Consider the following 24,290-nt stretch of genomic DNA (forward strand, 5'->3'; position numbering starts at 1 on the left):
CCCTTGGAAAAGACCCTGATGCTGGGAAAGATTGAAGGCGGGAGGTGAAGGGGACAACAGAGGATGAGATGGTTGGATGGCATCACCTACTCGATGGACATGAGTTTGATTAAACTTCAGGAGTTGGTGATGGACAGGGATGCCTGGCGTGGGGTCGCAAAGAGTCGGACACAACTGAGCAACTGAACTGAACTGTCCATGGGATTTCTCAGGCAAGAATATTGGAGTAGGTTACCACTTCCTCCCCCAGGGGATCGTCCCCACTCAGGGATCCAACCCAGGTCTCCTGCATCTCCTGTATTGGCAGGTGGATTACTTTACCACTAGGGCCACCTGGGAAACCATAAATATACGTAATACACATAAATGTATATATACATAACTTGCATCACTAATTATATCTTAGAGGTATGGTAAGTAAAGATCATCAAAACAAGTAAAGGCTGACTTTCTTGGGCTACGCAAATTACTGGACACTAACATACCCAGCGCCCTCTGAATAATCTTTAAATTCAGAATTCTGCTGCTACCCCGGCTGCATCTCTGAGGCTGGCCAGCCTCTCTCCACCTGTCACACACGCCGTCTTCGGCCCCGCCCTCATTAACCCCGCCTCCTGCGTATTGGCACACCCCTCCCTGCATTCAGCCAATAGGCGGTGACGTTTGAGGGAGCGGGACGTCCCTCTCCGCCAATGCAGGGGATCCTTGCTGACTCGGTCCCGCCCCTTGTCGGGAGCTCTGCCGAAAAATGGCGGCGGCCGCGGAGCTGACGCTGCTGGAGAAGTCTCTGGGACTGAGTAAAGGGAACAAGTACAGCGCTCAGGGCGAGCGCCAGGTGAGAAGCGGAGGCGGCGCGGAGCGGGAGAGGGGGACGGGAACGCGGCCGGCTGAGGCTGGGTAGGGCCGGGCCGGGCAGGGGAGGCGGCGGAGCGAGGATGCCGCCCGGCTTCTCCTCACGTGTCTGCGCTCCCAGTCTTCTTCTGCGGCCCTGGCTCCCGGAGGGAGTGGAGGGAGCGAGAGGAACCTGCTCCGCTCGCCCCGAACTTTTCCTTCTGCCAGACTGTCATTATCGCGCTCTGGGAAAGCGAGGGGGTCCTCAGAGAGTCCTCGGGTTCCCGCTCTGGGAAGGCGGAGGGTTCCTCAGAGAGCCCTCGGGTAGAGCAGGCTGGAGGCCCCACGTGTGCGTTCAGTGACAGCACTTACTGTAAACAGTACCTTTCATTCAGAATTCCGCATCGACCTCAGAGAGCAAACGGGGTGCGGAGTCCACCGTGCCAGGCCGGAGGGTACGGGGGTGGTCGAGGCGGCCGTGCCCCTCCCGTCCCCTCCAGAGGGTTGGTTTTCAGCTGAGTGGACACATTTTGCAGCTATTTTGGTTACAGTACTGGAAAGTGCTGCATTGCGGCGTGGACGGCAGCAAGATCCCTTAGTGGAATCCTGTTCTAAGGTCTGATCAAGTTCCTTGTGCAACGTGCTGAGATCTGGGGGGAAGTTCCGCGGTCTGAGGTGACCTAGTGAGGCATAGGAACTCAGATTTCTAAGGACTTTGAAGGGCTTCTGTGTTTTATAAAGCGAAGTGGTTGCGGAGGACGAATGACTGTGTTAGAGGAGGGGACTGTAGGAAAACAACTTTGGATTATATAAGGTTTTTGCCCCTTGGAGATTTTTTTCTAGATGAACTTTTTTTTTTTCTTTTCTTTTCTGCCTTCTTCGGTTCTCCTTTTTTTTTCCTTTTTCTGACTTATTCGGAAGAACCGAAGACTGCTTCATCTCGGAAGCAGTCGTGTTGTACATTTTACAAGTTAGACTGAAGTCTAGAAAGGGTTTCCCAGGTGGCTCACTGGTAAAGAACCCTCCTGCTAATGCAGGAGACTCCGGTTGGATCCCTGGGTCGGGAAGATCCCCTGGGAGAGGAAATGGCAACCTACTTCTTGCCTGGAAAAATCTGTGAACAGAAAAGCCTGGCAGGCTACAGTCCATGGGATTGCAGAGAATCGCACACAGCTGAACACACTCACAGGGTCGGACATAGCTGAACACACACACACACACACGAAAAGATGTGTGACTTGCAGAAGACCAGCCCACTGACTGGAACCAGAGAGACCTGTTTTTTCCTTTTTGTCCGGCCTCCAGCTGATTCCTCTCCTGCTGCTGATTCTCTCTCGTTTGTTTTTGGTTTTTTTTTTTCCCCACACCCTTGCCAAACATTAGTCCTGCCTTCAGGGAGTTTACCATCCAGCACGAGAAAAAGTCATGGGGGCTCTTTTTAAGCAGAACAGAATAGTTACTGGAGAAGGCAATGGCACCCCACTCCAGTACTCTTGCCTGGAGAATCCCAGGGACGGCGGAGCCTGGTGGGCTGCCGTCTATGGGGTCGCACAGAGCCGGATACGACTGAAGTGACTTAGCAGCAGCAGCAGCAGCAGAAGCAGAATAGTTACTAAGTGAAGGAAAGCACTATTGATGAGTGTGAAAGAGAAAGTTAATTCTGACTCTAAAATGAGTTTGGAAACTTAATGAAAAGTTGGTGTTTAAAGTGTATAAAATAATAAGTCATGTAAGATTGGGTAATTTGAGGTAATAAGTAGAGCAATGTGATGGATGATGCAATACAGGGTAAACCCAGAATTATAGTTGGAGCCCCAGTTGTGAGGGTTGTAGAGTTCAAAGTGTGGTTTCTTATTTTAATTTAAACTTTTTTCTTTTTTTTTTTTAAGCAGAGGGCTGCTATTGAAGGTTTCTGTTGATGTGTTTGGGGAAAGGGATGATGACCTACAATAGATTCATTCATTTTTGGGGGGAAGACAACTGCCAGCAATTAGCTAGCAGTAAGGCATTCTCTGCAATAATATCAATAATAATTAAAATTTCAAAACAATCCAGAAGTGCAACTCTGGGAGAACTGTTGTTAAATTATACTACATCAGCACCTTGAGATATTATTTATGTAGCCATTGAAAGTGATTACTTTGAAGATCATGGAACCTTAAGATGAATGTGAAATAGTACGTGTCCCATGATTGCAACTGCATAAGGTTTGTCTGCTTAGACTGTGTGAATGAAAGAAAGTGAACTTTCCAGCCAATTGTACTTTATTGAAATCCTGACTCCCCCATCACAAACCTGGTGACCTTGGTTCTTCATCTGTGAACTGAGGATGAAATTACTTGCCTCTTACATCTTAGAAGATGTAATTATTAGATGAGAAAGTAACCAGGAATTTTTTTACTTCCTGTGATGGGGTTGTGGATAATTTATTTTTACAAATAGTTCTCTTTAGAATTGTCCTTTTGCTCTCACGCTCAGCAATTGTGAGTTCTTTTCTTTCCTCTTTCTTTCTGTCCTCTCTGTTCCTTCCTTCCTCCCTCCCACCCTCTCCCTCTTTCTCTCTTTTCCTCTTTCTTCCCTCCCTCCCTCCCTCCCTGGAAGCACAGGCGTCTCTTTATCTACCATAAAGTGCTGGAGAAGGAAATGACAACTCACTCCAGTATTCTTGCCTGGAGAATCCCATGGACAGAGGAGCCTGGCAGGCTACAGTCCATGGGGTCACGGAGTCAGACACGACTTCGTGACCACACCACCACCATAAAGTGCAGACAGTCACATCAGGGAATGGAACACTGGCAGCACCCTCAGCGAGCTTCATGTGTTTACTTTTTAATGCATTTTTAAAGGAGATTATTGGTGATCTTAGAAGTGATGGTTTCACTTGAGGGTAAAGGCAAAAGTGAGAGTTCAGGGAGCTAGCTAGTGAATGGAAATAGCTGGTGAGGAAGTGGAAAGCTAGACCGCCTCTGGTTACTTCCTTTATTGTTTAGGAGGTAACCTTTGAATCTGTACCCATAAAATGTTAATCTTCCCATATATTTCACATGGTCTTGTTGACCCAGGTTCGAGTGTGAAAGGGCCCTGTATAGAGTAAGTCACTCTCTGAGTTCAGGAGACTGAGAAGAGCAGGAAAGAGTAGCCGTCTTCTCCTGAAAATGTTCCCTTGTGGTTTCCTGAAGTCCTTTCGATTGTTTACTTGTTCTTTATAACTGGTTAGTCTCCCTATTGGTGATACTTCCCATTTTCTTTTAAATTTCTCAAAATACTTTGCCTAGTTGTGCATCAAAAACTTTTAAATTAATTAGCAGTTTCTTATAATCTGATCCTTTGTATTGCTGTTGTAATCAGGAAAACTTTAAAAAGTAGAATTGTTTTTCAGATGACTATCTGAAGCCCTGACTTTATTATAGACTTTTATTATCAGTACACTCATTCAGAGTTGCCCCAAAATTGATGAATGTGCAATCCATGGCAGCAAAATCACCATCACAGTCCATACCATATAATGAGTTAACTAATTAGTTAATGACATAACTAATTATATTAGATCGTATGTCACTTAAACCAGGCTACAACTCATTTGGTGGTTCTAGCTGTATCAACATGAATTCAGTGTTCACTACAATTGTTTCTTGTTTTTGTTATTACAAAGTTGGGTTTGTTTAAGCATATTCGTTCACCTTGCCAAATAGGGTGTGGGTAATCTTGATTGAAATTAATGTGGTATTATTAGGATTTCCATTTTCTATTTTTGTACATATGTAGTTATAAATTAGGTAGAAATATCATTACTCATTTTTGCAATGTTACCACCAGTTTCATGACATCAAGCAACTATTATCAAATGTAAACTAATATAACTGTTATTTTCCTGACTTGGATTTGTATATAGTTTAATATCTTCATGCATGCATGCTTACTTGCTCAGTTGAGTCCAGCTCTTTGCGACCCCATGGGACTCTAGCCCACCAGGCTTCTCTGTTCGTGGGATTTTTCCAGGCAAGAATACTGGAGTGGGTTGCTATTTCCTTCTTCAGGGAATCTTCTAGACCTAGGGATCAAACCTGTGTCTCCTGCCTTGTCAGGTGGATTCCTTACCACTGAGCCACCAGAGAAGCCTATTTAATAACTTAAAGAGTATTAAAAAAAAAAGTTTAGGGTTTAGAACTTAGCAGTTGTGATGGTATTTTAAGAATTTTTTTTTTCTTTCTGTTTAAGATTCCAGTTCTTCAGACAAACAATGGTCCAAGTCTAACGGGACTGACTACCATAGCAGCTCACCTAGTCAAGCAGGCCAACAAGGAATACTTGCTGGGGAGCACGGCAGAGGAGAAAGCCGTGGTTCAGCAGTGGTTAGAATACAGGGTAACTCGAGTGGACGGACATTCCAGTAAAGATGACATCCACACTGTCCTGAAGGTATGGCGAGACTTGTTTTCATGGGCTGACGTGTGTGAACTATGCATAGCCGGGATCTGTTTTCCCTGAGATGCAGTAACTGAAGCCCTTGGTCTCTTTACCGTTTCCTCTACCTCGGGATACTTTATACCAGTTGCTGTCTTTCCCTGTGTGTAGCTGTTGCTGCCTTTCCCTGGAACAGACTCTGCCCGCCCCTCAGCTCTGGCCTCAGCTCAGATCCCCTGCCTCAGTCACATCCTTGGCTACTAACACTCTCTCACACAGATACACTTTCTTGTTTAAATGCTTTTCTTTACTGACATCCTGTGCTTTTCCTTTGTAGCACTCATCACAGTCAATAATTATAGCTTTTTATGACTTTTTCTCTTATATGATTGCTTGATACTTCCCCCAGTCAGTAGTTCTGATTCTCTAAGCAACAAAGTACTTTCTTAAAGGAAAGAAGGAATCAGAGTTTGAGGGGGTTCTAGTTTGAGAAAAGCCTGTCAGATTGATGTGAGAATTCCCGTTTCCCTCCCTTGAAACTTAATGCTTTAGGATTTGTATTTTCTTTCTAAAGAAATCAAATTAGAATTAAAGAATCTATTGTTATAAAGTAGAAACCAAATATGGCTCTAGAATTACCAAGAATGAAAGTTTCTAAATAAAATTATTTTTGTTACCTATATAAAAATAAAGCAGTTTTTTTAAAAAAGCTTAACGTTTGAAGGAACCTTAGACATCACCCAGTCAACAACATCATTGTAGGAATCCTTTCTGTTTCCTAATTTTATGCCAATTATAAATTGGTAATGTAAGTTGTACAAGAAGAACTCATAGTACTGAAAGCTTTTCATTTATCATTCTGGGGGAAATGGTTTAAATTCTGTTCCTGACAGATACCATCAATAGAACTGGTAGAAAATAAATTCCAGATCTTTTTCCTTTATAGGTCTATCATGATCAACTATCCTTTTTTTTTTTTAAGTGTTTTTGTTTGTTGTTGTTTTAATATTATTTATTTTTTTATGGCTGGGCTGGGTATTTGTTGCTGCACCAGCTTTCTCTGGTTGCATCGAGCAACTAGTTTCAGTGAGCAGGCTTTCGCTCTAGTTTCAGTGAGCAGGCTTCTCGTTGCAGTCGTTTCTCTTGTTATGGAACACGGGCCTGTTGGCTCAGGAGTTGCGGCTTCCAGGCTCTGGAGCACAAGCTCAACTGGGGTGGCGCGCGGGCTCAATTGCTCCAAGACACGTGGGATCTTCCCAGATCAGGGATCGAACCCATGTCTCCTGCGCTGGCAAGCAGGTTCTTTACCACTCTGCCACCAGGGCAGCCCTCTCAAGCCCATGAATACTCATTTATATTCTCTCTGATGGTCCTGTTAGTATTCTGTCATACAGTTGTGCCAGCATTTAGCCTGTACCCGTGTAATTACCAGACTGTGGCTAAATATTTTAACGCATTCCGTTTGTTTCCTTAGGCTAAACTCCTGCAAGGGAAATTGTTGGACCAAAGCTATATACATTTCTAAGGCTTTGTTGCTCATTTGCCTTCCAGGAAAGTGTTTTATTGTAGTTTGGCAGTATATGATGACCGAGACCTCTTCCACAAAACCCCTGCTGACATAGATGTTACCCCCTTTCCTCCTATACCACCCCAATTTCATGACAAAGCCAAAAAGTGATCTCTTTGTTTACTTTGCTTTTGTGTTTGTGTGACATTATTAATGCTGTGGCATTTTTTTCATAACACGAGCATTTTCATCATTTTTTTTAAATTTGCTTACATATTTTCTTTGCCTTTTTTTATACTAGGCTGTTTCTGTTTTTATTACTTTTTAAAAAAGTCTTGCTATAAGGATATTGTAAAAGGATAACTCGCTAAAGTTCCATTTCAAAGTTAAAAGCACAGTGGCTCAGAGCTAAGGTAATATGTAATTAAAAACAGGCATTGGGCTTCCTCCATGGCTCAGTGCTGAAGAATCCACCTGCCAATGCAGGAGAAACAGGTTGGATCCTGGTCCAGAAGATCCCTGGAGTAGGAAATGGAAACCCACTCCAGTATTGTTGCCTGGAAAATCCCATGAACAGAGGAGCCTGGAGGGCTACAGTCCACAGGGTCGCAAACAGTCGGACACGACTAAGCACGCCCAGGAAGATCCCTCATGCTGAGCAGCAGCTAAGCCCATGCTCCAAAGCTATGGAGCCCACATGCCCCAGCTGCTGAAGACTGCGTGCCCTAGAGCCATGTGCTGCACCTAGAGAGGAGACCCACTCTGTAACCAGAGCAGAGCCCGCACAGCACAGCCAAAAATGAATAAAATTATTTTTTTAAAAAAGCAGGCACTATGATACACTAACATTTGGATCCAGATGAAGGATGTGTGAAAGTTGCTCAGTTGTGTCTAAAACTTTGCTGCTGGGGGCTAGCGTGAGGAATCCCACCCGTGACAAGGTCGTGCAGAAGGAAGCCTGACAAAAAGCAAGGACGTGATCAGGCTTCAGGGGTTCCACCTGGAAATTCCTGAGCATCCACCGCCCAAGACCAGAGTCTGCCTGCTTTACTGTGTTATGCTTTCCACCTACTCTTCTGTCATTAACAGGGGGCTTGTCCCCCCACCACCTTTTTCTGAAAAAAATTAGAGCGTTTAGATAATAAATCTCCTGGGCATAATAACGAGTGTTTCCATCCAAAAACCCCTCTGATGGCTTTCCAGCCTGCCTGCAGGGTTCGTATAGCTGCACGTGTGATTCTTTGAGGCCTCCTGACCACAGGAGGCGCAGGAAGCTTAAAACATCCTAGGAATGTAGGGGCTTCCGAGGAGTCAAAATCATTAGAATAGGACTGATTAAAGGTTTCATTTGTTGAGCCAATACTTGCTGCCAAATTTTCATATCTTTTATTTGTTGATATAGTTGGTATATAGAAAAAACAAGTAGCAACATTAGATCTTTGAGTTAAGTACCTTCTTTGTTATAACCCACTGCGCCTTTGTTCTATAGAGATGTAACTTTAGTGCTTTAAGGAGATGCAGATTAAAGAAAAACACTTCAGGGGAAACGAGATTAACATTCATTAAGAAAGAGAGCCAAAAAGTGTTAGCAAGCCTCTTGGCCAGAAGATAATGTAAATCACCTGAGACCTTTTGTATACAGAGAGATACACAGAAAGGGTCAGGACTGCTGCCCCTGCGTGACTCTGTATCTTCCATTATGTAAAATTTAGGGTATATAAACACCTTTTGAACAATAAAGTTGGAGGGGGTTTTTGCACAAGCCTGGCATCCCCTTGTCGATTCTTTCTCTTGCTCCCTCCCTCTCCTTTTCAGGCTGATCCCTTGGAACGTGGAGGCTCACCGAGTCTACTTACTTGCCCGGGCTGCTGAGACCCACGCGAGAGGGAGCCCAACGCGGGGCACCCTCCAATATTCAAGCGGGCGCCTGTGGCCCAGCGTAGACGGGGCAAGTTCCTTGTCTGGAACTTTATTGGTTTTCCACGTAAACCAAGTTAATCAGCCTCTTTTCTCCACTTATTTTTCCTACTACACTATTTCTTCCTAATCTAATCTTATATTAATAAATAAGTTTTTTCCCTCACCAATGCCGTCCCCGCTTCGAATTCCCTGGATCCACTGGGGCTGGACCCCGGCACTTTGCGACCTCATGGACTGTACAGTCCATGGAATTCTCCAGGCCAGGATAATGGAGTGGGTAGTCTTTCCCTTCTCTAGGGGATCTTCCCAAAGAATTGTCACTGTTAATCTGTTTAGCAGCCGTTTGAGAGCAACGTCTAACCAAATAAAGAATATCAATGAAGTGAAGTGAAGAAGTGAAAGTCCCTCAGTCGTGTCTGACTCCTTGCGACCCCATGGACTATACAGTCCATGGAATTCCCTAGGCCAGAATACTGGAGTAAGTGTAATAGTAGTTAAACAGAAAAATCAGATAGAACTCTGATGCCAGTTTGGCAGTGGTATCAGAAATACTTGTTTAAAAAATATATATATAATGAACATCAGACTTTAGTTCTTTTCCACGAATATTTTGAGTGTGAAATTCTGTGTTTTAAATTTCAGAATTCAATTTCTGAAAAATCATATTTTCTGAAAATTTTGATTTATATCACTAATCAGAAAAATATTAACTCTTGATAGTTTTTGAAACTCCATTATAAAGTTTTTATAACTAAAGAGTGTCACCTTAAAAGAGTCTTTATAACGAAAACGTGCTGTGCCGTGCTTGGTCGCTTAGTTGGTGTCTTTGTGACTCCTGAGACCCCATGGACTGGAGCCCTCCAGGCTCGGCTCCTCTGTGCATGGAATCCTCCAAGCAAGAATACTCGATGGGTTGCCATGCCCTCCTCCAGGGGATCTTCCCAACCCAGGGATCGAACACAGGTCTCCTGCATTGCTGATGGATTCTGAGCCACCAGGGAAGCCCTAACTAAAACATCGATATGGAATATTTTAGGAATATATACACTATACAAAGCAGTGTTAAGTTATTATTTCAGATTATTTTAGAGATGGTTCTTAAAATTAATTGTAGATTATTTTATTCTTATGCTGTATCAAACTTGTTTCATACGAAGACATTTGGAGGGAAAAACATTCCATCCAGCAGATTGCTAGGGGATTAGTGATAGCCTGTGCATACCTTTGTGTTTTACCTTCTCTGCCCAGTTTTATTTTGATTCTTATGCATTTGTTTCCTTGTCTGTGTACATGTTTTTTTAATGTCATCATCTGTACCACCCCTTACAATCCCATATTCATATACAGTTTTGAAAATTACTATCTTTAAATGAAGGCTTGGGCAAATTCAAAGAGTTCAGATTCAATTCAGCTAACATTTACTGATTACTGAACCACTGTGTGCCAAGCATGTGGCATATGATTTGAGAATGAAAACAAACTGCTCTCTCTGCAGCTTAAGAAGTTTTTCTAGAATGATTACATAGGAATGTTAATCAGCCTTAATAAAGAAGGAAATTCTGACACAGGCTGCATCGTGGGTAAATCTTAAGAATATTATGCTAAGTGAAATAAGGCAGTCACTAAAAGACAAATAATAGTACATGATTCTGCTTATATACAGCATATACGAAATTCTGTGAATAAAATTCATAGAAACAGAAAGCAGAATAGTGACTCCCAGGGCCTTGGGGATGAGAGAAAGGAGAAGTTGTTTTAAAAACTACAGAGTGTTTTCTGAGATGAAAAAGTTCTGAACATTGATTGCACCACAGTGTGGATACCCTTAACATTAAGTGAATTATGCACCTACAAATGGTTGTGGTGATAATAAAAATCTGATTAATTTTAACATGTAACATGTATTTATTCTCAATTAAGAAGTTAAAAATATACATATATAAAAAAATCTAACAAACCAATACATTATAATTCTCTTAAGATGTAGGAATTGTTGAGCTTTTTATATTTCAATGGAGAAAATAAATCTAACATGAGCATGATTTACAAAATGTCCCCCCATCTCCCCAAAGAAACAGTTGGGGTCTTTGAAATTACCACAGATGGCACTGTGAATATCATTTTCTAATGTTTTCTAATTTCTTTAAAATGAAATAAGATAAATAATAATTATACTGCTTTTCAAAATGAGTTGATGTATGATTTGTGATTTCAAATAAATTTCTGTTATTGTCAAAGATTGAATTTATTCAGTGTCAGTGTTTTGCTTTCTAATAGCTTTCTAAATGTTTCAAATCAAATGTATAATTGCTTATTGTTATTGTTTTTTAAATTAACATTTTGTTATTTGTTTTTCTAGGATCTTAATTCGTACCTTGAAGATAAAGTCTACCTTACAGGATATAACTTCACATTAGCAGATATCCTGTTGTATTATGGGCTTCATCGCTTTATTGTGAGTATTCAGATAGTTATTGGCTCTTTTTGTCTGCAGTGTTCAGAATGCCTTTTTTTAATTTGTCTTGAATTTAAATCAAATTTGCATTTTCACCTTATCAAATGAAAGGGATTATTTTTATATAAGGTACCTTAAGCACATATTCCTTCCTTCCATGGATCCATCACACAGAGGAGCTTCCTGTTGACATGCGTGGTTTTGTTCCTGTTCTTGGTCTTGCTTTTCTTTGTGGCTCCTTCTCTTGGCACCCTTTGGACTTGGTTGTCCTCCTCACCTGGACCCCGCCATCCCCTGTCCTCTCCTGCTTTTGTGCCCCACCGTCTGTGCGACCTCCGCTCTTACTCCAGTCTTACCCCCTGGTCCCATTGTTACCTGCAGTAACTCCGTTTCTGCCCTTTTCACAAGCCTGTACACTTTCTTCCCCACCCCGCCTAGACCGCTGGATGTGTAACTTGAATCCTTAGCTCTTGGTTAGCCCAGATACACGCGTTCAGTCCTGTCTCCATGCTGAGCTGTGTCAGTGAAGTCGCACACAAGCTGTCGTTAAGATGAGCGTTTCTCCCCTCTAATTAAAAAAATAAAAGGCTATAAGGAAGTGTGACTCTTGCAAACCAGTGCTTATTTTACATTCTTCTCACCATGCCTTATACAGGTCATGCAGTAGGGAGAGCAGGTACTCCGAAGGAGGGAGCTTGGGTGGAAATCTTTGCCAGCAGAGTGAACAAGCTCCTCATTGCCTAATGTACCAGCTGCCAGGCTATTTCACTGATTCTAGGCGCCCACAAGGGCCTGTGGTTCTCAAGCAAGTTGGAAGTGTTTCATTCAATGCCGTGTGGGAAAACGAGGCTTCTGGGAGTTTGCTGGTGGCCGAACGGTCACTATTCTGGCTCTCACTCCTGTGGCCTGGGTTCAGTCCCTGGTCGCGGAAACCGAGATGCCACAAGCCATGTGGCTCAGCCAAAAATAAGTAAACGCAGTAAAGCTTCAAAAAAACCCAGAAACCTTGTCTTCCACTGACAGTGCTCGGTGATCCCTGCCTATTTATATCTCTGTTTTGAGATGTCTGTCCTCTTTATATGGTTACAATATTATGATTAAGGCTCTCATGCTCATTTTTTCTGAAACAAAATTGACTGGAATAATATGTAAATCACGTCACCGTCCCTTTGGGTTCATCAAATGAGTTCACAACCGAAGCCTCCACTCTGCTGCACACACAGGCAGGCTACATCGGAGCAGGAAACACCTTCTCAAGGAACAGGCCTCACAGACGGAGCCCGTGCTGTGAGGAGGCCGTGTTGCCCTGTGGTGTTGAATGACACCCCTGCTGAGTTGGGTGTAAACGTACCCAGGTGAGAAGAAAGTGATTTCCAGGTATTAATTTCAGGCAGGGTCGATGGGAGGTTCAGATAGCTCCATGCTCAAGTTCATCCCATAGCTTTTTATTTTTCTTGGCTGTGTATTTGTTTTTACCCTCATATGTTCCTTCATTTCCTTGTTCACATTATTAAACACTTTATATGTAATCAGCGCAATCAGCACCATGCATGAAACAGGGAACCTTCAAGTCATCAAATGGTCCCGCTGTGCTTTGTTTCAGCGCGAGCCCGCTGTTAGCTGTGGCCGAGTCGCTCCTGCGATCTGGTCTCTTAATTCCCTCTGGGGAGCATTACGCTGTTCCTCCTCTGTTGCACTGCCAGTTCCTGTGGCCGTTTGTGATTAGCCCAGTGACTCATTGCTCTCTCGAAGTGATTTCACCAGTACACAGCAGCCCCCATGAACAGGCTGTTACCCGAGATTATTAAAATCCTTTGTAACATTATGTGCTGCTCAACTATAAGATTGTTATCAATTGAAATGCATTTGTTTTGGAGTTTGGAACACCAGTGGAGGTATCATTCTTTTTGAAAGAAAGTTAAAAAGTAGCTACCAAACAATCCACGAACGCCAGCTATAAAGAGTGTCCCAGAGGCAGCGTGGAGTCTGCCAGAAAGCTCGCAGACCGGCATTTCCTCTGATCTGGAAAGGGTCTCTCAGAATGTTTCTCACATGTCTTCATGGAAAATTAGTGACTAAGGAAATTATCTGTTTGGCCTTACAGTTCAAACTGGTTATAGAGCGCCAGTGTAAATAAGAAGGAATGGTTCACTAGGAAGGCTGAACATCACTGCAGACACACTGGCATGCAGACCAGTGAGAAGCAGGAAGTGTTAACTAGAACAATCGCATTGTGTTTCCCATTATTAAAACAAAAAGGAGAAAGAAAAATTCGGCTAGAAAGGGATGGTGGAAAACCAGTTATAAGTGAAAGAGCTGATGGGGATCCCACCCCGAAAGTTCTAAAAGAATGTAAGTTTGGTGAGAGTCAAGTCTTCTGTTGTTTCTCTGTTTACAGTATGTTTTCCGAAAGAATAGTGGTGGTAATGAAACCAAAAGTTTAAATGTAACGTGAGCTTCCTGGAAACAGGTTGTATTCTAGCAAAATGTCCTGAGGGAAAGTGGACAAATTTACATTCTCTAACATAGATCATCTAATTAAAAGAATCAATTAGGAAATGTTAGAAGAAACTTCAGAAGCTCTTGGAATAAAAATTACGTGATGCTGTGGGTCTGCTGTCTTCCTGACACTGGAGGCTGGACACTGTGCAGTTTTTAGGTGGTGACCTCCTGATGCTGCGTGCGCTGGTGTGTGTTGCGCTCCTCTTCGGGAGCAGGCCTGGTGGGGCGTCCACCAGCCTCTGACAGCTCGGGCTCTTCTGAAGTGCAGACTGTAAAACAGACACCGCCCTTCCCCCTGCATCAAAACTTGGGTGGACAACTTGAGCCTGGACCAGACAAGCCTTACTGCTTGGAAATGCCTTCTTTGTGCATTTTAATTCATTCTGAACAGGAACATCTCACAAAACAGCTGAGTAGAGGCTTTTTAAAACGAAAGAGTTCTGAAATTAGTCAGATTGTAAGCAGTCAAATTGGACTCACCATATGTGTCAACAGCTGACGTGAAATCAAGTTGGGGTAATACTTACTACTTCTGTTTGCTTTAGCTATCCGTACAGAGGCTTGCTGAAGCTGGTTTTGAATTTTATTATGTATATGTGTACATATGTATGTGTTTGTGTGAAAGTGGGCTTCCCTGGTGGCTCAGACAGTAAATAATTTGCCTGCAATGCAGAAGACCTGGGTTCAGTCCCTGGCTTGGAAAGATCCCCTGGAGAAGGGAATGGCCATCCACTCCAGTGTTCTTGCCTGGGAAATCCCATGGACAGAGGAGCTTGGCGGGCTACAGGCCATGGAATCACAAAAGAGTCAGACACAACTACAGCCTATCAACAAAGCAACAATGAATAGCACTTTGCATGTAGGATTTAAACCGGAAAGTGAAATTTTATGTAACAGTAACAATGAGACTCTCACTGCTAGTAAACTGGTCCAACAGAGATAGACATTTGACATCAAAGATGATGTTAACAGATCAGATAGTAGTACAGTTGTATCCTAATGTCATGAAGGCAAAAAGGAAGGCCAGATGACTTCTATCCGCTTTTCTATTTAAATTGCCTGGTGGTAAACATGAAAGGAAAATACAAGTTCAATTAAACATTTACTGAGAAAATGCTACCTGTCTACCCTTTATAATATTTTCTATTCTGTAATAAGTATCAAATGCCAGAGTGATTGTCCTTCAGTGTTGCTGAACTGGTGCCTTAGGAGAGTATTTGCCTGTGGACACAGGTATATACGACAAGCAGATGGCTACTGGGATTGCAGTCCAAGAGGGTGACTGAGATTTTGTGTGTTTGTGAACATTCCTAGTCAGTTTCATGGAGACTTGCAATATGTTAAATAAATGAACTAATAACAGGACAAGGAACTATACTAGTCTTACCTGATCTGTGGCTGGCCTGCTGGCCTCTTCTTGCCTGACACCTCTTCATGATTCCAGTCCAACATTTGGCTCAGAGAAAAGGCTTCAAGTCGCCTGCACTGGGGTCTGAGCCCAGTGAAGTGATCGGGGGTCTGACCCACGGTGTTGATTGCATCTTTCCCTACCAAGTCTCTGGGCCTCCTTGTAGCGGGACAGTCAGTTCTGAGAGCTGCTGCTGCTGCTGCTGCTAAGTCACTTCAGTCGTGTCCAACTCTCTGCAACCCCATAGACAGCAGCCCACCAGGCTCCCCCGTGCATGGCATTTTCCAGGCGAGAGCACTGGAGTGGGTGCCATCGCCTTCTCCCAAGAGCTGCTACATCCTCTAAAGACCAAGTTCAGCTTGACTGCAAAGAGAATTCAGCATGCCTGTTGTTCATCCGAGGCACACACCCTGGAAATAGCCCTTCCTTCTTCTGTTAAGCAATAATTACTTAACAGTAAAAGAGTCATTGTGTATTTCTCCAGAGTTTAGTAGAAATCAGCAGCTGTCTGCACATTAATACACAGCAGCCATCTCGAAATGTGTGTATGTGTATTTGTATTTGTGTGTATGTATTTGAGTTTACCTTGTATTCCCTTGTTAAGTATGTTAGATGCCGATAAACCTTCCTTATTTTAGGTTTGCGAAAAATACTGGAGAAAGAACCATATCTTAGTCTCTCAGAAGCTATTCTCTTCCTTTTCAAAAAAATTTTTTAAAAAAACCCTCTGGTTTTCCAGATCCTGACTTAATGTAGACTTTTCATTTGTTGAAAACTTGAGATTTCGCTCAGAAGCACGTCTGGTCTTGACGGGAATATGAAAGCCTTAAACAAATGGAGAGCTCGTCCAAGTGGCTGAGATGGTTCACTCCTATCTGAATAGGTTGGCTGTGATCCCTGTGGGGGGCTCTCCCCAGTGTCTGTCTCCCACTCGAGTGATATTGATAGTTGCATTTGTGTAATGTCTGTGTTGTGTGTGTTTTTCATCTCTACTCAGGTTGACCTGACAGTTCAAGAGAAGGAGAAATACCTTAACGTGTCGCGCTGGTTTTGTCACATTCAGCACTGTCCAGGCATTAGGCAGCATCTGTCTAGTGTTGTCTTCATCAAGAACAGACTATATACTAACTCCCAGTAGAAGCCACCCGCGCCCCGCCCAGAAGAGGGAGTAACCCATGTCCAGTGGGAAGTGTGTTTCAGACCAGAGGACTGACGTGAACTGATATGCACCCGTTCTCTATTTGTTGAAGTTGGTAGAATTTAAGTACAGACTCATGTCCCAGCGTTTTGTCTGTTTTTTTTTAGTTGACATCTGGCAGGTTTTTTTAATGTAAAACTTCAGCTGCTGTCAAAACTTGAGTTGAAATCAAGTTATCAATTATCTTGGTTTTTATAGATATAGATGAAATTTCTGTTAATAAAAGTTGCAAATCAGTGGTTTAATCTTTAAAAAAAAGTCCTTCCAGTGATTGATGTATTTGACTGGTTATTGACCTCTTTCATCTTGTAAAATTCATTTCCCCCTTCTGCGTATTTCTAGTAGTTTGTTGATTAACAGCTAGAGTAAATTGTCACCAAGGAGACAAAAGGGGGAGACAGATGGATTTGTCTTTCGATATTTATGTGAGCCAGTAAAGGTGGTTGAGAAAAACCTTTTTTGTTTCTTTCTTTCCTGTAGTCAGTATTTATTGAAGTGAAACCAACTGCTGCTCTGCCCAAGAGGGAAATGGGATAAAATACGTTCCCTCAAGTTAATGGTTCTTTTGCTGGCCTTGGGCGTGTCGGAATGTGCAGCAGCTAAACAGGGACGGGACATTCCCACCACCCCCCTAATTTTGGATTCTGTAACTACGAGATTTTTCTAAACTATTAATAAAAACCAACACAGAAAGGCTGCCTCAATGCCCTAAAGAACAAAAACTCACACTTTATTAACAAACCGATATAATTTATAACTCTTAGCAGCTGAGTCAATAAATAATCAGTGATTGAGAGCTACAGAGCTTACATTTACAAACTGTAGGAAAAGCAGAGTCTTTTGGCACTTTATTGTGATGTAATATTTTGGTGTCCCCGCCGAGTCCATAGAATACAATTCAAAGTTCAAGTGCAAAGAGCAGAGACCTGGGAAATGTCCATCACGTCCTTTTGGCTTTGCGCTGCTTTGATCACAGACTAGCTGCATGCGTGACCTGAAGCAAATCAGGTAGCCACGTTTTCTTAATATGTAAAAATAAAGATAAAATGTAAAAATAAAGATGACTCTAAACTCTGAGGATTTGTGGAGACAATGTGTGTGGAAAAGCCTTAACATGCAGCCCCTGGCTATCGGTAAAGGTTTCCTTTATAAGAGCCCCACCCCTCCTGAGTCAAGAGAGTTAATGGGCAAGTGTTGAGTATACTGGAATTTGTTGTGTAGTTGCTTTTTGCGACCCCATGGACTGTAGCCCGAGAGGCTCCCCCGCCCATGGGAGTCCCCAGGTAAGGATACTGGAGTGGGTTGCCCTTTCCATCTCCAGGGGATCTTCCCAATTCTTTATCCCTGAACCACCAGAGAAGCCCTTAGATGAAGACAGTTTATACAGGGTTGGATTTCACAGCTCATTGCTACTTGGAGCATTTTTAATTTTTACAAAGTAGCCTCTGTATTAGAAACTGTCAACTTACATTTGCATATTCAGAGACTGGAGGGCTCAAGTTCATCTTGGGAGTTTGTGAACCACAGAGGTGGACTTGCTCGGTCTGACTTTTCAGGCGAACCACTCCCCCAGCTGGGTCTGCTGTAAGCCTTCCACCTTAAATTCAACTACAGCGAAATCACACTTCCCCCTAACACTTCTCTGGTCTCCCCTGGACCCGGGGAGGTAAGCAGGACAGACAGGATAGAAGAGAGATGGGCTAGCCAGCCCTCCCATCCTGAGCATTTCATTATTTTACTTCAGTGTAGGTCCGCTGTGAGGAAAGGGGCGGAGGACGCCTCTTTGCTGAATGGACCCTCTTCCCACTTGTGCCTTGTGAGTCTTAACTCTCTGGGCTTCCTTATATCTGCTAGTCAGTTCTTCATTGCAGAGTTCAACGTTGCTTCAACAGGTTATCACCAGGGAATTCCCTGGAGGTCCACTGGTCAGGACTCGACGCCTTACTACCGAGGACTTGGGTTCCATCCCTGGTCAGGGAACTAAGATCTTGCGAGCCCCCCAGTGCAGTCAAATGAAAAACAAACAGGTTCTCACGTACTACATGCCAGGATGATCTTGGACAGTGAGAGGATGGCAGAAAAGAGAAAAACCTGTTACCCCAGGTGGAGATTAAATGATGCTCTTAGCGCCTAAATTGAAACCATTCAGTTCCCCTTAGGCTGCTGGGCTTCTGGTCATCTCCGTCAGGCACTTCTCTGCCTGAAATGCCCATTCTTTGATAACCTCTTCTGTATGCAACTTTGTCATGTCCTGAAAATCGGGTCCAAGCTGACCACCCCATCTCCCCCGCCTCCCATTCTGGCACTGAACGTCACTGTGCTCTTTTTGATCGCCTGTCTCCCACCGGCTGTACTTTTTGCAGCCGTCAAAAACAATGAGTGGCACATAACAGTAGATTCTGGATGTGTTTGTTGAAAGAATGTAGTATTAAGTACATTTTGAGCTAACCCAGAAAAGTGTAAGTGTGAATTGCAATTAGGTACAGGTGGATAGCAGAAAAACCAAGGGACTGCTTTTTTTCTCATGTGAGAGAAGATAGTCCATAGTTGCTGGTAGGCATCCAGCTGCTGCTTCATACAAAACAAGTGGTTTCCTGTTTTCTCAAGTTCACCTCATGGTCCATGTTGGCGATTGGCTCCAGATTAAGTCCATGATTAAGATCCAGAGAAGGAAGCCATGAGGAAGGGCAAGAAGACTCCTCTCCCAGCTGAGTCAGTTCACTCGAAGGACCTTTCCTGGAAGCCCTGTTCAACAATATCTATCTATTTTCATGACTTTGGTCCTCCCTGCCCGGAGGGAGGCCAGAAATGTAGTTCTTTAGTGCACACATCGGCCGCCAGAGTAAAACCTGGGCTCTGTCAGTGAGGAGGAAGGGAAGTAGGGATGGGTAGGCACAAGCCTGTCTCTGTCACAGCGAGCAGGCAGGAAAGTCTGTTCTCACATACTTTCAAGGGGTGCTGAGCAGCTGGCAGCCTCTCCAAGAACGCTTTACGTGCTGTTTCTGGAATTTGTTTACAGACGATTGGATTGGAAACTCTGTGAGGGCAAGTGTGTAATTGTGTCATCCCCAGAGCCTGTGGATTCTCTGAAAGTAAATAGAAATGAGATAACCGTAGTCATGTCTGTGTTCTGGGCTCTGTACCAGGCACTTTACAACATACACATTATCTCAGGTTAATTTAGGAACTGTGGCAGAGGCTGAGACTGACCGACATGCTGATCACCTAGTGAGACCACAGCTGGCGTGAATGGCAATCATATAATTGCAGAATTGGAGGACATCACCTGTCATCCTTGCACACACTGGGGTTTGAAGTGATTTGTGGAGCTCTGTGGTTGTCAGTTCCTGGCAGGCAGATACTATCTCAAGATGGTAGGAAAAGTGACCTAATTTAAATTATCCCATCACCATCCACATTCAGCAATAAGAGCATTGCACTGAGTTTTTGTTTTGTTTTTTTTTTAATTTGTGTTTGGCTGCACTGGGTCTTCATTGCTACGTGTGGGCTTTTTCTAGTTGCAGTGAGCAGGCGCTAGGACATGCAGGCTTCAGTGGTTGTGGTGCTCAGGCTTAGCTGCCCCATGGCATCTGCGATCTTCCCAACCAGGGATCAAGCCAGTGTTCCCTACCTTGCAAGGTGGATTCTTAACCACTGGACCTCCAGGGAAGCCCCACACCAAGGAGTTTTAACAAGTGTCAGCATTCTCATTTTCACTCCCCGTTAAGCATATAGGTCCCCCATTGGCTCCACCCAGTTAAGTCTGAAGCCATGGTCCCCACAGTCTTCGATGGGCACATTAGGTCTCCTTCAGGGACCGAGGCAGGGAGGTCGAAGTTGAATGAATGGGCAGATCACCCTCTCCTGGTGCTAAATGTGAGAGCCCTGCTAAAGTCCTTCCAGAAACGCTTCAAGATGTGTTGATGAAAGTTTAAACAGAAGTATTGTTAGGAAAGAATAGAACTTTAACAATCAGTTAAAGAATAACAATCAGTTAAACAATTTAAGAATAGAACTGTAACAATCAGTTACACATACATCACACCAAGAGATGAAAGACAGTTCTTTGACAAGGAGTCAAATTAGAATGATTACGAAGTATAGCTCTTTCATGTATGTGTATGTTTTCCTATCATTTGACTTCATTACTTAAAAAAAGAATCAGATGTTACACAAACTTTAATATTAATCTAGCTTTGGCAGAGATGTGGTGGTGTCATGGATTTGAGCATTTAGCTTTCCAACCCCAGAGAGCAATATTTCTTCCTTCTCTCCATGATTGGATAATCTGTTGCGACCCGTTACCAGGGCACTAAATTTCAAATTCTCCATGCACCTGAGTAGGCCGCTACATTTCTGGCTATCTTAATTTTAGTCTTGATTTATTGAAGCTGAATTACATTCCCAACTCTTCCTGGAGCTCTGGGTGAATTTTACTGCAAAAGCAATGGGGGGAAGTTGCCATCATATATCTCTTGCTGGGCAGAGGTTCTCGGTACACAAGGGGCTCCTCATCCCACTCCTCCACGTCTTAGGTCTGGATTTATAACACTGAAGCCCAGCTCCAGGGTTACATACAGGCATATCCGAGATGAGATGGGGAATTTGATTTTGCAATAATGATTACTTGTTGCTGGAGCCCATATTCCTGCAGGCTCTGCCTTATTCTCCCTCCTGCTGATGAATAAAACTAATTCCAACTGCTACCTTATCTAGCAAAACTCATCTTTCACTTATGAGCGAGACCAAAAGTAGGGAGACAGGAAGTCAGGAGATTTTGAGATGCTGGCCACTTTTGCTTCTGTGGCTCAAGGGTTTCTTCTTCCATTAGCACTATTCCTTTAGGAATATTTTCATGTTTTAAACTTGCGTTTCTTTGTGGGGAGAATGAAAGCGCCGCAGCTCTTCCAGCCTGCCGAGTTAATGTGATGGCCCATCCCTGCTGTCTCTTCCACTTCAGAGAGGCTGGGTCCTCAGGGCTAGTGAGCTGTAGGAGGGATCCCACGGACTAGGCTTGCCATTTCTGCTGAGGGTCATCTGTGCTTGAGGCCTTGCTCTGAATAATTTTTGTCCCCCACCCCGAACATCATCTGCTTGAGAGATTTGTGCCTGGCAGGCCTGTCTGTCCAAGTTAAGCTTGAAATACAATAGTCAGACAGCTAACCTGACAAGGCATTGCTCTAAACAGCAAGGCCCCAGGCCTGCTTTGCACAAGGCCACAAACTTCCAGCCATCTGATTACAAATTACAAAGTTTCTTTGGTGCAGTCCACGATCTAGTCTGTGCAAAAATGGGTTATCCTTCTTCCACTAGCCCAGTTTTTCCCGACCTCCTGCAACACACATACAGTCATTCACTAGTGTCTGACTCTTTGTGACCCCATGGACTCTAGCCTGCCAGGCTCGGCTCCTCTGTCCATGGGATTCTCCAGGCACGAATACTGGACTGGGTTGCTGTTTGCTTCTCCAGGGCATCTTCCCGACCCAGGGATCAAACCCAGGTCTTCCTCATCGCAGGCAGATTCTTTATCATCTGAGCCACCAGGGAATGTATAGCCCTCTGGTTGGCCTCACCAGCTCTGCAGTTCCTGACTGTTGGACATTTGACTCGAGCCTCATGACTTGTATGAAAGGATACTGGAGTTAACTGTCACTGTCAGAAGTTTGGGGCGTAGACAACAGACAGCGGCATGAATGCAGTGGTTCTCAGGCTTGAGCGTGAGTGGTAATCACCGTGGGCTTCCCAAAACACAGATTGCTGGGTCCCCATTTGAGTTTCTGATTCAACAGCTCTGGTGTGACAACCCCACCACGAGAACCACCTGTCGGAAGCTTGGGTGCCACAGAGCAGCTGCACTCATCCACAAACGGGTTCTCTGGTTTTTCACATCTGAGTCCAGTTTTCTGGAGGTGGGCCCAGTGTGCTGTCGGAGCATCCTGACTTCCCGTCGGTTGTCTCTGTCCCAATAGCAGCTTCATAGCAGCAGCTCTCACGGTAAAGCCCTGCACGTTCTCAAGTGACGGAGCTACGCTGACAGCAGCCCTCAGGGCAACAAGCGGGATTCCGTCCAGGAAAGCTCAGAACTGTAAAGCTGCTCCTAGAAGACAGCTGATACCAACACGCAGAGCGTTATTTCACAACACACCTGCCTCTGGGCTTAGCATGCCAGCGGCCTTTCCAAAACTTTATATGATCAAGACACAGTAATATTAAGTATATTACCCCTGCCAAGCTGTTAAGTCGCTTCAGTCGTGTCTGACTCTGTGCGACCCCATAGACGGCAGCCCACCAGGCTCCACCGTCCCTGGGATTCTCCAGGCAAGAACACTGGAGTGGGTTGCCATTACCCCTAAAGACCATCTAATATTTTCCTTTCTTTTCATCAGTTTCTTCCATTTTTAATTTGTTAACCCACTTCAAAAATAGGTTCTACTTGTCAAAGGAAGTCACAAGGTCAGTCCAGACTGACCGACCTGGAAGGGGAACAAAGTCCTTCTCTTGATGGCAGAGCAGTGTGCTGTCCCGAGTATACAGGGCAAGGAGGAAGTGTTGTAGACATGTTAGAGTCTCACCCAAGTTCTCTAATCGTGAGTTTCTGTAGTTAAAAAATGGGTATTTTGGTTTTTTAATTATTTTTTTTGGGGGGGTCACATCTTACAACACATGGGATCTTAGTTCCTCAACCAGGCATGTAACCTATCCCCCCTACATTGGAAGCACAAAGTCTTAACCCCAGGACCAACCAGGGAAGTCCTGAAAATGGGTATTTTAGTATTTCCTGAAATAGATTCATGTGAAGATTGAGAATGTGGTATGTTATGTGTTGTCGTTGTTTAGTTGCTCAGTTGGGCCAACTCTTTTGCGACCCCATGGATTGTAGCCCACCAGGCTCCTCTGTCCATGGATCACCCAGGCAAGAATACTAGAGTGGTTTGCCATTTCCTTCTCCAGGGGATCGTCCCCACCCAGGGGTCAAACCCTCATCTCCTGCATTGCAGGTGGATTCTTTACCATTGAGTCACCTGGGAAACCCATGTTATGTGTGATCACAGTTTATAAATCGTAAAGTGCAAAACATACACAAGACATTATAATGGTGGCAGCTAAAGGCAGGCTGGAAGAATGAGAGCAGATTATACAGGGCTTTAAAAGAAGATACAGGAGGTTATTGAAATAATATTTATTGAGCATTTGGTATGTTCCAGGCACAGTTCTAAGTACTTTACAAGTTTAATCTTTTTTAATCATTACAGCTTTATAATATGGATATTTTATAGTCATTTTGTAGAAAAGGAAATTCAAGCAAGTGGCACAGCCAGAATTTGAACCCAGTTCTGTCTGATTCCATGGAGAAGGCAATGGCACCCCACTCCAGTACGCTTGCCTGGCAAATCCCTTGAATGGAGGAGCCTGGTAGGCTGCAGTCCATGGGGTCGCATGCATTGGAGAAGGAAATGGCAACCCACTCCAGTGTTCTTGCCTGGGGAATCCCAGGGACAGGGGAGCCTGGTGGGCTGCCGTCCGTGGGGTCGCACAGAGTTGAACACGACTGAAGCGACGTAGCAGCAGCAGCAGCTGTCTGATTCCAGAGTGTTAACTACTGCACCTGGAGCTCTTCTATCGCTTATCTCCTAATCAGTTGGCAATTGGAGAAAGGGAGGAGCAGCTGCCCCAGAACCACTAAATCAGAATTTGGGGAGGCACAACCCGGAATGTTCACCTTTAACTCCACATTAATGTGGGAGAAGCGATCACTCGTGAAGAGGGAGCCCGAAGGCGAATCCAGCCTCTGTGCCCCGTCACCGAATTAAACCTTGGAAAGAGAGTTTTGGGTGAAGTAGAAAAGAACAGCTTTAAAACTGTGTGTCCCAACGTGGAGGGGGTAGTGAGAGTTTTATAGTAATGGTTCAAACACGGTGTGATCGGCTCGTGGACACTCTTCTGATGGGCTGGTGATGAGGTAAGCGGGAGTCAGCATCATCAACCTTCTGTTTTCCAACCAGTCTGGGGTCTACACATGCTTGTGGGCAGCTTTCAGTTAACTTCTCCCACCTGGTAGGAGTTT

The 24,290-nt window shown here is 44.1% G+C and overlaps 1 protein-coding gene across 1 annotated transcript; it reads left to right on the top strand.

Moving 5' to 3' along the window:
- The first annotated feature begins 739 nt into the window (after positions 1 to 739).
- Positions 740 to 17,187, top strand: EEF1E1 (eukaryotic translation elongation factor 1 epsilon 1). The gene is made up of 4 exons (XM_068960868.1): positions 740 to 835; positions 5,050 to 5,250; positions 11,022 to 11,117; positions 16,025 to 17,187. Exons 1-4 carry the CDS (start codon positions 749 to 751, stop codon positions 16,163 to 16,165), a joined length of 525 nt encoding a protein of 174 aa, XP_068816969.1. The 5' UTR covers positions 740 to 748; the 3' UTR covers positions 16,166 to 17,187.
- Positions 17,188 to 24,290: the final 7,103 nt, after the last annotated feature.

The sequence above is a fragment of the Capricornis sumatraensis genome, chromosome 22, assembly GCF_032405125.1.
Source record: "Capricornis sumatraensis isolate serow.1 chromosome 22, serow.2, whole genome shotgun sequence".
In the NCBI taxonomy this organism is placed as follows: domain Eukaryota; kingdom Metazoa; phylum Chordata; class Mammalia; order Artiodactyla; family Bovidae; genus Capricornis; species Capricornis sumatraensis.